The 12,146-nt window shown below is 46.6% G+C and overlaps 5 protein-coding genes across 5 annotated transcripts; 2 read left to right on the top strand and 3 right to left on the bottom strand.

Moving 5' to 3' along the window:
- Positions 1-186: 186 nt before the first annotated feature.
- On the bottom strand, positions 187-733 carry EDB91DRAFT_1085502 (uncharacterized protein; the record flags this gene model as incomplete). Its single annotated transcript, XM_041315906.1, has 4 exons — positions 187-229; positions 280-339; positions 388-650; positions 704-733. 4 exons carry the CDS (start codon positions 731-733, stop codon positions 187-189), a joined length of 396 nt encoding a protein of 131 aa, XP_041172937.1.
- A 1,913-nt stretch (positions 734-2,646) lies between these two features.
- On the top strand, positions 2,647-4,452 carry EDB91DRAFT_1059533 (N2227-domain-containing protein; the record flags this gene model as incomplete). The annotated part of the gene is made up of 10 exons (XM_041314259.1): positions 2,647-2,743; positions 2,806-3,287; positions 3,343-3,425; positions 3,482-3,549; positions 3,602-3,668; positions 3,723-3,871; positions 3,922-4,022; positions 4,073-4,145; positions 4,193-4,299; positions 4,357-4,452. 10 exons carry the CDS (start codon positions 2,647-2,649, stop codon positions 4,450-4,452), a joined length of 1,323 nt encoding a protein of 440 aa, XP_041172936.1.
- Positions 4,351-6,940, bottom strand: EDB91DRAFT_789361 (general substrate transporter). Its single transcript, XM_041328409.1, has 9 exons — positions 6,598-6,940; positions 6,456-6,538; positions 6,241-6,402; positions 5,920-6,181; positions 5,764-5,858; positions 5,600-5,711; positions 5,298-5,549; positions 5,083-5,241; positions 4,351-5,030 (listed from the first exon to the last, which is right to left on the bottom strand). The coding sequence occupies exons 1-9, from the start codon at positions 6,779-6,781 to the stop codon at positions 4,723-4,725; spliced, it is 1,617 nt and encodes a 538-aa protein (XP_041172935.1). The 5' UTR covers positions 6,782-6,940; the 3' UTR covers positions 4,351-4,722.
- A 1,613-nt stretch (positions 6,941-8,553) lies between these two features.
- Positions 8,554-10,531, top strand: EDB91DRAFT_1157511 (uncharacterized protein). Its single transcript, XM_041319675.1, has 7 exons — positions 8,554-8,974; positions 9,127-9,227; positions 9,289-9,384; positions 9,453-9,603; positions 9,680-10,083; positions 10,142-10,307; positions 10,361-10,531. Exons 1-6 carry the CDS (start codon positions 8,935-8,937, stop codon positions 10,283-10,285), a joined length of 936 nt encoding a protein of 311 aa, XP_041172934.1. The 5' UTR covers positions 8,554-8,934; the 3' UTR covers positions 10,286-10,307; positions 10,361-10,531.
- On the bottom strand, positions 10,394-11,032 carry EDB91DRAFT_1157507 (uncharacterized protein). The gene is made up of 3 exons (XM_041319674.1): positions 11,005-11,032; positions 10,795-10,951; positions 10,394-10,720 (listed from the first exon to the last, which is right to left on the bottom strand). Exons 2-3 carry the CDS (start codon positions 10,907-10,909, stop codon positions 10,572-10,574), a joined length of 264 nt encoding a protein of 87 aa, XP_041172933.1. The 5' UTR covers positions 10,910-10,951; positions 11,005-11,032; the 3' UTR covers positions 10,394-10,571.
- Between the last annotated feature and the right edge of the window lie 1,114 nt (positions 11,033-12,146).

Raw genomic sequence — 12,146 nt, 5'->3', positions numbered from 1 at the left:
AACTTGTATACACTATTTTGAAATTGTAGGTAAATTAAGACTTGAAAGCGATGCTTATTGTCAGCTAGAACGTCATAAACAGCCGTCCATAAGACTAGGGCGGAAAGGATCAGATCATTCCATAGCGAGGACGGACTTCCTCACCTCATAACACAAAACTGTCGACATAAGCGGTGCTCAGGACAATCAAAAAGGGCCCACAAATACAATAACCAAGACAGCAGACATGCTGAGAATATCACCCTCATGATTGGATTTTCGTAAGTGAAGTTTGCTCACCTAGTTGCGAGACCAGTCTCAATTGCCCAAAGAGTCAAACGATCAGCGATACTGTGTGTTCTAAAAGCCGATCATTAATAAGGGACACCACGAGATGATGCAACTTACTGATGGACTTTGGTCCGCCTGCGTTCGCGCTGCAGTAAATACACCAGCCCAATCGTGCTTGCCAGATCGTAAATAGCGGCGACAACGAGAGTTAGGATGATCAACCAATCGTGCGCATTTTGCGCATTTGTGTCCGTAGAAACACCCAGTGCCTTGGCTGCATTCACCAAAGTGTCGGCAAGATTCAACATGCTGAGAATGCCGCAAAACGCGGCGATAGTCTTGCTTCCTGAGAATTTAAACAATCTGTAGATGAAAAACATCTATATAAATAAGTCGTCGAATGAAGCCGTGTTTGAATCAATCGCTACCCCACCTGAACAAGAGTGCTAATTAGGGGTTTCATGGTGAGATTGGCGTCTCGAGGGCCGGAGAATAAACCCGCAACGGCCAAGGTTCACGTCCAATACATGGTGCAGACGCCATGTGTAAATGCCAGCATCCTTGGATAAGTCAGACCTTGAGATCGACGTCGAGATGCGTCCATACATACACCACAGCTGCCACCTACTTGAACATTAACTTCGACTACTGTCAAGGGCAGACATTATGCACCAGAATTTCCTGTCACCTGGAAAACGCTTATAGTAAGTGTAGGTTTACATCGTCGGGCAGCCGAAAGAGTAGCTGGCGATCATCGATTCAACCACTGCTGGTCCAATATTTATTGTTGCTTCGATTCCTGACATTCTGGATCTGCGCACAAGCGTAGTGGTTCGACCCAAATTATATATTCATGTGGGCGTCGCATACTGTGTGTAAGTGGACAATGATCGCACGCCTAACGATGCAAGGCGTCTGTACAGTCATTGACCGTCATTTGAGTTTGAAATTTTCGGATGTCTACCACAACACAACCAGACGCAATCTCGAAAATCGCTTTTGGGGATGTCATGATAGATAACTAATCTACTTCGTACAAAATTTTGAAGAACATCAAACGAGATGTTATTCTGCAATGAAAAGTGTGTAATTCTTGGTGTTATCATACGTTGACCATCATTTGAGTTCACCCAAAAAGGCAGATTTGTTCCCCAGTCGCGCAGATAAGATACACCACCTTGTATCAACATTAATATTCTTCCTCGCTATCATCATCTGACTCATCCTCTTCCTCGTCAATGTGGGTGAGTGTCGAGGCTGCATAAGTTGCTGCATTTCAGCTAGAAGTCGGCGACACTTTGCCTCCGCGCCCGGTATATTGACTAATGTTTGTGTTTTTCGTTTGTCTCGAGCCTTCGTTGGGCTCACAAAGTGGTTGTCTAGCCCTGAAGATGTGAACTGAGCTTTGCGAGTGGGAAGTGTCGAGGAAGACATCGTGGAGGTAAGAATAGAAGGACATACCACCATGAAGAAGGTATCAACAAGGCCCCAATGTTAAGTCTTAGACCCTTTATAGGCACCGAGAAGTACTGCCTGAGGTGTCATATATCAAGTTCGTGTTTATCGGATCTCGCTTATTTTGCTTTGGTGACGCTGATAAGATGCTATTGAGACACCCTCCACCGGCAACATTCTGGCAACATACACACTCATCAGCTCCCTCGTGGAATAGAACAGTGATGTACTTGGAGGTTGTGCGCATGTATTTCTTCAATTTAAAAATCTGATTCTAGTTGTTTTGCTTTCAGGGACATAAAATAGTGAAAATTTGGTAACAAAACATAACATCGCACAATTGTTCAAGGTCTTTTATGCCTATGATTACTGCCAATATATAGTTACACACGTAACTCATACGATAGAGCAAAAAAGTTACATGGGATAGTATCAGATTTGAGTGTCATACAAGGCAAACGCAAATGACGGTGAAAACGCAAATGACGGTCGATGACTGTAACCAAATGTGGCGCGCTATCAACCGCAAAGGAGACTGGATACATCGTCACTTACGGAACTCCGCGGACTAGTCATAGGACCCATCAAAAAAATAGTCTCAGGAACGAAGAGCTTGCCATGCGTATCATATACCAAGGAACTCGGAGTATGCAGCAATCAGCTGTGCTTTCTAAGGCGGTCATCGTGGCTGTTAGTTACCCGAACAAGCCGGTAATATATGAGACTTGAGTGAAACCAGGGAAGCCCTTTGACGTGGTACTAAGGATGTAACACCACAAATATTTGTTTGGTGTTGTTGAATTCGGAAGCCACTGACTCATCCATTCAGATTGCGAGTAGCTGATCATTGATTCATCCTCTTCTGTCTGGTAGCTTCGAATCACGTAGTACATACCTGTCTTTTGAATAGGATCCGTCCCAATGTCCCAACCATTCTCGGACGCGGACATCGAAGAAGAGCAAAAACACTTTTCGAACGTCGTCACAACATTTCAGCAATATGCCCAATATTCGGCAAGTGTTCTAATCATCATGCGTTGCAGTGTCCTTATGAACCACTCGCTTATCATATTTAGCTAGCAGCCAACAACAGGCGACGAAAAGACATATACATACTTCCTCAGGGTGACAAAGAACTTCTCGATAGCCTTGGATACCGACAAAAACTTCAGGAAGTGGATAAAGCCATTCTCGCCAATGCAGAATTCTTGAAGCTTGTTGTTGCAAACCCCGAGATCTTTGGCCACGATCTGGACTCTCCTGAAGATGCAGATGAGGGCAAGGCTGGTTCACGGGCTCTACATGATCATTCGCATGGTTTGTACATGCACGAGAAAGAATCCGATTGGTGCCTAACAAGTGTCAATGACATGCAGGTGACGTGCATTCACATTCATCATACTCACCCGCATCACCGCCATAGCCACTCGCATGACCATGCAAATTCCACCCCAGATCCCAGAGTTGTCAGTAATCATCGAGGAAAGTATAAACCTACGGACTTTGACATGGACAAGTTGCGGAGCACTCTGAAGCAATTTGTACGAGACTGGAGTGAGGAGGTAAACCAACGATTCTACTCCTTTTTGGCCTACGTAACTTGGCTTTGCATAACAGGGTAAAGAGGAGCGGGAAACGTGTTATACGCCGATGAAAGACGCCCTTGTTGCACATTTCTCGGACCAGCCACCAGAGTCAAGGTTAGCCGAGGCTCTAAGATTTCCCTCTTGATGACGCAGATATACTATTTCATCAGACAAAACATCCGGGTACTCGTCCCTGGTGCTGGCCTCGGCCGGTTGGCTTATGATGTTGCAAATTTAGGTTTGCCGAATTCAGATTTCACTCTTCTGAATCCAACTTAGCAGTCTCCTAGGGTTCGCATGTCAGGGAAATGAATTCTCTCACTACATGCTTCTAGCATCTTACCTTATTTTAAACAGGTGAGAAAGGCAGAGTTATGAGTATTTTGTTAAACCAATGATTTCTGACCACAGGACCGACGCAATTGGACAATACACCATATACCCTTACATCCATTCTTTCTCCAACCTTCCTAACCGTGAAGCAATGTTGCGTCCAGTGAAGATACCTGATGTCCTTCCCTCGGCCCTACCAGCGGGGTCGAATTTCTCCTTGGTTGCGGGTATGATTATTGACAGGTCCTTTGAGTGTCGTGGCTTCTCAACGTTTTAGGCGATTTCGAAGAGATTTATGGAGCCGAATACGAGGAAGACGATTTAGAACTACAGGCGGGGCAATGGGACGCTGTTCTGACTTGTTTCTTTATTGACACCGTGCGGGGTTGTTTTCGTTTGTGTATTGTGACCTTATGAGGCTGTTGCAGGCAAAGAATATTGTCAACTACCTTCGTATAATTCACCGGATATTAGCACCTGGTGGAGTGTGGATTAACATGGGTGAGGGGAGTGGCCTTATCTAAGTTCTTTTCACTAACTAATATCAGGCCCATTGCTCTGGCACTTCGAAAATAATGCGACCAACGACCCTTCCGTCGAACTTGATCTCGGAGAAGTCAAAACGTTGGCTCAAAAGATCGGCTTCGTGATATCTGTAAGTTTATATATCGGATTTCGCTGTGCAATTCTGACGAGGGCGATCGACTATCAGAATGAGCGAACTATAGATACGACATATACACGTAATTCCCAGTCTATGCTGGGATACGTTTACAGAACTGCTTTCTGGACGGCGACGAAAGCTTAATCAATGACAGAATCACGAGTGCTTCTCTCGTTTGTTGAATGACACGCATTGCTGTGATGCAGCAGATAAAAATGGTCACAACTTCGGCCAACGTCGGGTTCAGATGAAGTGTGCAAGATACATACATTTATCTGTCGCTATCGCACTTTTAGTATTAGCAGTCATCTTCAGTCTCTCAGGCAGACCAAATAGAAGGAATATAGCCGTTCCTTCTGTAGGTTATCTTGTACTTCTTAATATGCTCTGAGATTGGTATTCCCTGCGTGCTCATCATGCATGCACCTGTTCCGGTTTGATGTTTTGCCGCATCATCATCTCTCGCTTTTGATTCCTCATTCTCTGGCTTTCTCGGATCCCAAAACCATCCCGGAAGATGCTCTGGACCTCCTCAAGGCTCAGCCCAGCAGTCTCAGGAAAGCAGAACAAGCAAAATAGCCATCCTAGCAGACACAGCCCTGCGTAGAACCCAAATGCGCCAGCGGGAGTAATTTTCGCCATGAGGGAAAGGTATGTAGAGCCGATAAGAAGATTGCCAGCCCAATTTGTCGCGGTCGAGAGTGATGTGCCGATACCGCGAACTGCAAGAGGCGTCAGTACCAAATTCATATGTACCAGAAACAACAATGTGACCTTCGAGACCGAAGAGCTCGCCTTGCTGCCATGGGACGTTCCCCAAGCCCGTTGCATACGATGCGACGAAGATAATCATCGAGAGCAGGACAATCGCTGACCATGTTCTAGAGTAAGTGGCGCCAGTGACCAAATCACCACCTGTATGTAGCGTCATATCTACCCAAGTCAAGTCGGTCATCTGATGCATCCACGCAAGGACATAGAACACATACAATGGAATGCGATGCTGGCAAGGGTGAGGCCAAAAACCATTCCCGGCGCAGAGAACACCATGATCCTTCGCCGTCCCACGATATCAATGTATTTTAACGCAATGAGTGTGAAGACGAAATTTGTCCCACTGACGATCAGCCCAACTGCTGTCGGCTGGTTGAACCCTATCTCCTGGAAGAGTGATGCAGAGTAGTACATGAGTGTATTGAATCCACAGAGTTGTTGGAACGCTTGCATGCCGCATCCGATGACTTTGCAATGTGAGTACAGCAAGACTGCGCGAGCAATGGGTATGCCTTACTCAGTGCTCTACGATTTATGGGAACGGTGATCATGGACTTGAAGCGCTCGAAGAAGGTTGTGGAGTTTGCGATGTCGATACTCTGCTGTACCGATGCACGGAGAACTTGAAGCTATGAGATGGTTCAGACTATTAACTGCTCGACCGACCAACACTAAAAATACCTGTAAATCGATTTGTTCAGCCGTGGCTTGCGAGTAGACACGTTCTAAAACTTTGTGCGCGGCTTCGATATTGCCCCTCCGAATAAGTATTCTTGCTGCAAAACAGAGGTCAATTTAGTCATCCCTCTGCAAATGACATCGGACCATCAGACTCACGGCTCTCCGGTAAGAACGCCAAACATATCAATTGAATGCCAGCTGGGACTGTACCAAGTCCAACCATCCACCTCCAACCACCACTCACATTCTCAAAGCCTGCATCGATCCCATAAGCAACAACCTGTCCAAAAGTGATCATTACAACGTTCAGAACGACCATGCGTCCACGCATGCGTGTAGGCGAGAGCTCCTGTATATACAGAGGTGCGATGCATGATGCAAGACCCACGCCGATGCCAATGAGGAACCGGCAACCGATCTAGTTGAAGCTGGTGGTCAGTTTGCGTACGGTGAGGGCGCATGGAAAAGAAAGCACACCATACTCCAGACAGTATGGCAGATTGCTTGTCCGAGGGCTCCGCCGACAAAGATGATGTCTGCAATGCCAAGTACGGGTCGACGGCCCGTCCAGTCTGACATAGCACCCGCCGCAAGGCCTCCTAGTAGTGCACCCAACGTGGTAGCGGACGTGATGAATTCCTAGAATGACGTGGTCAGTATTATGGGTGCATGAATCAGGTCTCAGACATCACCTTCTGTCCATCTGATAACTGAGTCGGCCCGAGATCTCCTTTGATGGTGACTAGAGTACCAGAGATTACACCAGTGTCATAACCTGTTTACACATCCTAGTCAATCATTCGTCATCTCAAAAGCGAAGCACACGGCCCATACCAAACAATAACCCAGATATAGTACAACAAGCCACAAGAAGCCAGACAAACCAAGTTGTGCGTTCCTCGATGTCAGCTACATATTGCGAAACATCCACAGCCGCGTTTCTTTGAACAAGTTCATACAACTCATCTTGAGTTCCGTCTTTCGTTTGGCGCTTCTCGTCGAAAGAAGGCTGAGTCATAATGGATCTAATGTGGGCCGTCAACGAGTCCACTGAAAATAACTTTGTTTCTGAAACCCGTTCTTATACCTGCTTAGTGGTCAGCTGAGTTATGGATACGATGTGGAGCATGGTTTCTATCAGACAATTTTCTCGTATTATATCACGTGTGGATGTGGGGTTTACCGTTAACATGTAATGGTGAAGAGGAGAGCCTCAGGCCTCAGGCCTCATCACTGATATGCATCATGTACACACTCGATTACTATTGGTGAGTCCGACTTGAAGACTGTGTCCGAGGTGCCGCGTATCGTATAATCGAGATAGGAAGAACCGCAGGAGATCTCCGCGAGTCGGACATTTTGCCATCGGGCCACGACATAGTATCATCATCAGCGGACACGACACGTCCATCAGGAAACCCACTGCCAAGCAATGTGATTTATAGCAGCTTGTAGCAGCCAGTAGTAGCTGAAAGGACTAAAACCTCCATAGTGACTTTTAGACACTAAATCCAAGATCCACCCAGATCCCATTAACCTATCAACATAGGAACTTCAACATATATGAAATACACCATTCTGAATCTACTCCAGGTGTTTCTACGTCAATAGAACACCACCACAGCGTGCTATTCACGATTCATGAGCAAAGCGTGACGGCCAGGCTAGATTGGGAAATCACACTCTCGGCTTGGTTGAGTCTCCGCTTTGTTTGCATTCGGCAACACTGGACTTTCATTCGCTTTGCGCGCTGTCGGACTTTCGAAATCATTGTGTATTGGCCGAGGTGCCGCGCGTGACATAGTGTGACGAAATTGTGCATTTCTATTGTGTTTTCGACATCTCAACTTCTAGTGCTGCCGCTGCAACAAGCTCGAAACAAAACAAAATAAATTCTTGTCAGGCCTAATGCGCAGAGATCTAAGGTATACACTACAGTAGATCCGATACGAATATGTGTTGTTGTTGTGTTGCTATTCAGCAATAAGTGAAAATTGTGCATTTCCCGTCGAATGATAGTACTACTGTAGCGGGGTTTTGCTACTGCGCTTCGGCTTACTACGTAGAACTATATACTGTAGAGATTGGCTTCGAGCTTCAGAAGGCTGAGTAGTAACTACGTCATCACAGTCAAATAACTATACTGTAGAGATATGCACCTAGGTTCGACCCTATCTGGGTGTGACCAAATGAACCTTAGGTTCGAAAGTTCGAAGGAGGCTGTCACGTGTGGCACCCTGTAAGTAGGTTCGACCGCGCAGTCAGGCAAGCGCATTTGGATGAGGTTAGGCTAGACTTGGGCACGGAGATCATGATGCTCGCGCAGCAGAGTTGCGCTCCCCCCTGCTTTCTCTTTAACTTACTTCTGCCAGCGATACGAAGCTGCACCCGCCATTATCTAATACCAGAGTCTGACTACAACATCAATGATACAACTTTGCACAAGCTCGTCAATATTGATATTTTGGTTTCCATGGCTAGTATTAGAATTTAGGACTAATTGCCAAGTCTAATGTCAGTGCTAAAGAATCTGCTGGCGCACAACAAAAATTTCAAGTTGGAGGGTTCAATAAGCAAGTACTAGATGGTATAATCAAGCTTCAAGTTATAGCTGTGACCACTAATGAATTCAAAGAGGTCGACTGGAGCTCGAGGGTGTTTTGGCAAAGCATAGAAGGATTCTTGGCTTTTTTCAATTTGACCGCATGTCACACTTTGCCTGAGTCAAGCTCGGTGTGACGGTCACACGAAATAGGTTAGGCATGTGACGGTGTGACGAACTTAGGTGCGTATCTCTACAGTAGTTCGAAATGTCCACTGACGCGAGTCCATCACCAGCAGACATGACACGAGTCCATCACCAGCAGACACGACACGAGTCAATCACCAGCAGACACGACATGAGTCCATCACTCGCCAGCTGACTCTCCTCCACTTTGGCGACGCCTTGTAAGTAGTCGGGGCTGTCATCCCTGAACCATTACGCTAAAAGGCAGTCACTGATAATGAAAGCTCACGCTTCATCATCGCGGACAGTATTTATGCTGATGATGGGAACTCAGGTCAGCCAATGGGCTTACACCCCTGCATATAAAAGGATCGTCTATCCTGGTGGCTTTTGGGCGTTCCAAACCCTACATTCAAGTTTCACCACGCCGCAGCTCGCTGACCATGTCCCCGAAGACACATATATTTGTCACAGGGGCTACTGGTAGGTTCTTGTTGCACCCCGGTCTGAATTTTACTCAACTGACCGTCAATTGAAGGATATATTGGCGGATCCGTTATGACCGCATTGCTATCCCACCCTAGATCCGATACATTTCAGATAACTGTTCTCATTCGCTCCCATGAAAAGGTCAGCATTGTTCAATAGTCTCGGCGTCACAGCTGTCGTTGGCACCAATAGCGATTTCGATGTGCTGATATCACTTGCTAGCGAAGCTGACGTAGTCTTATCCTGTGTAGGTTCTGAACCTCAAACTTCCGAGTCAAGACATAGCTGATCGCCCAATATATGTATAGGCTAACGTCAATGACATTAATGCAGCCAGAGCAGTCCTCTTAGGACTAAAAAAGAGATACGAACAGACGAAGACCGTCCCCATTTTCATACACACTGTGGGTATAGCCTATGCCATTTCTTGGTTACCTTGAAGTTGAAGTGGCACTAATATTCAACCTATCAGTCTGGAACTGGTGTCCTAATAGACAACGCTGTTGGGAACTACGCTACGGATAAAATCTATTCCGACCTAGACGTCCCAATCATCGAGTCACTACTCGAGACGCAACCGCATCGTGATGTTGACCTTGAGGTCATTGCTGCTGATAAACAAGGTAACTGTCGATGCCTTCCCTGTCCAACTTTGTTACCTATATCTTATAACAAACACTCTGGAAACAACGTGAACAGGTTATGTGCGGACGTATGTCATTTTGCCTTCAACAATATATGGCATTGCGAACACACTCCTGGTCTCACTTGGCGTTCAGAATCCGTACTCAATACAAATCCCTGATCTCATCAAAGCCGGCCTTGACAGAAAGCAGGGTGGAGTTATCGGAAAAGGGCTGAATCTGTGGTCCAGCATTCATATCGACGACGTAGCGACACTTTACATCTCCGTTTTCGACGCTGCGATGAAGGGGCAAAATGAAACAGGTCATGGTAGTGAGGGCTATTATTTCGGCGAAAATGGAGAATATCGGATGGGTGAGATATCAGAGGTCTTGGCAAAATTATTGTATGAGATGAAGCGAGGAGAAAGTCCTGAACCGACGGTGTTTACTGACGAAGAGGTGCAGAAGTATTTCGGGGTAGGTTTTTAATTACGTCCGTTATCCAATCGTTCACTAACGAAACAATGATCCATAGGGTCCCTCCCTGATGGGAACGAACTCCCGTGCGAGGGCGGAACGAGCTAAACTGATCGGATGGAATCCAGTGCATACCATCGATAGCCTTTGGGCGAGTCTCAAGCCAGAGATCGAAACAATAGTGAAGAGACAAAACGCATAAGTTGGGGATTTGTCGCACGATGGTGCCTTTCTTTCGAGCTTGATATCGCGAAACTTTCTTATATCTCATGTCCAGTGTAGTAACACCATCTATCTTGCACTTCTTTCCCGCAAAGTATAGGCTAACTAAGAACACGTGGAGCTCGGCCAGGCCGTATCGTCCAAAGTGGTGGACGAGAGTCCCGACAGTTCGTTGTCGGCTAGTTACGGTATACGAAAGCAAATACATCAGATTCAGTGCCAGGACTCGGGAGGCCACGGGTTCACTCCAAGCCCATCATTTCCTCTCAAAGGCATGAACCACCGTCGCTATCAATCTCGCAGCATTCGTAACAGGTGCAATCTTGATAACGGGTGATTGTGTAGTCAGGTCCACACATAAACAGGAACGGATATCCGTGGTTATGACCTGCGAGCGTTCCGCACTCCAAGTGGCCTGTGAGCAGCCATAAGCACACAGTCTGAGGCTCGCACGTCCACAACTCGCTAGACTGCAAAGTAAGTACTCACTAGCTTGTGCACAAGAGTGGCCGATTATCTGTGCGGTAGCTGTGACAGCCATTGCTGCGGCAGACGCAATTGTGGCGGCAGACATGATCATAGTGGTGAGTGAGATGGATTTCATAGTTGTAAATCAGGAGAGGGCTAAGGCCTGATGGTATTTTTGCTATTGAGTCGAAAGTTAGTATGACCTTCGGTTTTATACGCGGGTGGTGATACATTTTCCTGTGCATCCGCTCACATATCCCCGCAGATAAGTTCTGTTGCTTACAGCCTCGTGGCATGATCTCTTCAGAGCGTCAAAAGTACAATCACAGTGCTCCAATATTACGATACCTCTTGAGCTTGCTCGTGGATCCATAAGAACTAAATGAAGTTGAGCTGGCAAAACGCCTAAGTTTGGGATTATCCGCTGGGATTCGTCACCTGTATGAACTTGCTGGCGGAAGCAAACACATCATATTCAGAGCTAGGATTCGGCAGGTAACGGGTTAGTTCCACGCCCATCATTTTCCCTCAAAAAGCATTGCAAAAACCATATGGACCTTTTACGTAGCAGCAATCGTGACAGGTGCAATCTTGATAGCCAGCGATTGTGTAGTCAGGTCCATAAAAACAAGAGCTGGAGTCCGTCGTTATGATCTTCGAGTCATCCACACTCCACGCCGTCTGCGAGCAGCCATAAGCATACAGTCTGAGCCCGCACGTCCAGAACTGGCTGGACTGAAAAGTGCTCACTAGCTTGGGCACAGGGATGGCCGATGATTCGTGTGATAGCTGACAGCGATTACTGCGGCGGACGTGATCATAGTGGTGAGTGAGATAAATTTCATAGTTGTAATTCAGGAGAGGGCTAAGGCCTGATGGTGTTTTTGCTATTGAGTTGAAAGCTAGTATGGTCTTCGGTTTTATACGCGACCCGGGTAGTGAGGAAAGAGAATTCATTTTCCTGTGCATCAGCTCACATGTCTGGATGCTCTGTAATAATGTAACAGATACCCACGCCTCGTGGCATGATCTCTTCAGAGCGTCAACGTACAGTCACAGTACTTCAAGGTTATGATACCTCTTGACGTGGACACACAAGAACTCAATAAAGTCGAGCTGGAAAAGTACCCACGTTTTGCATCACTCACTGGAATTCATTACTGAGGCCAGCGCACACGGCCCGGCGCTGAGTGTTTTTCATATCGAAGTGCGGGGATTTAAAACCGAATACGGAAGGCAGGAGTCGGTGATCAGGCGAAAGTCTGCGCGGTCTATCCGGGAATACCGTCCAGGGGTTCATCCGTTAGTTTGGAAAAAATCTAGTGTTAACACCTCGGTTCCCCGTCAAGTTGACTAGATTACTCACATCCTGC

Source organism: Suillus paluster (genome assembly GCF_016628075.1).
Source record: "Suillus paluster strain FC165 chromosome Unknown EDB91scaffold_72, whole genome shotgun sequence".
NCBI classification, from domain to species: Eukaryota; Fungi; Basidiomycota; class Agaricomycetes; order Boletales; family Suillaceae; genus Suillus; species Suillus paluster.
This window is presented reverse-complemented; position numbering and strand designations above follow the sequence as displayed.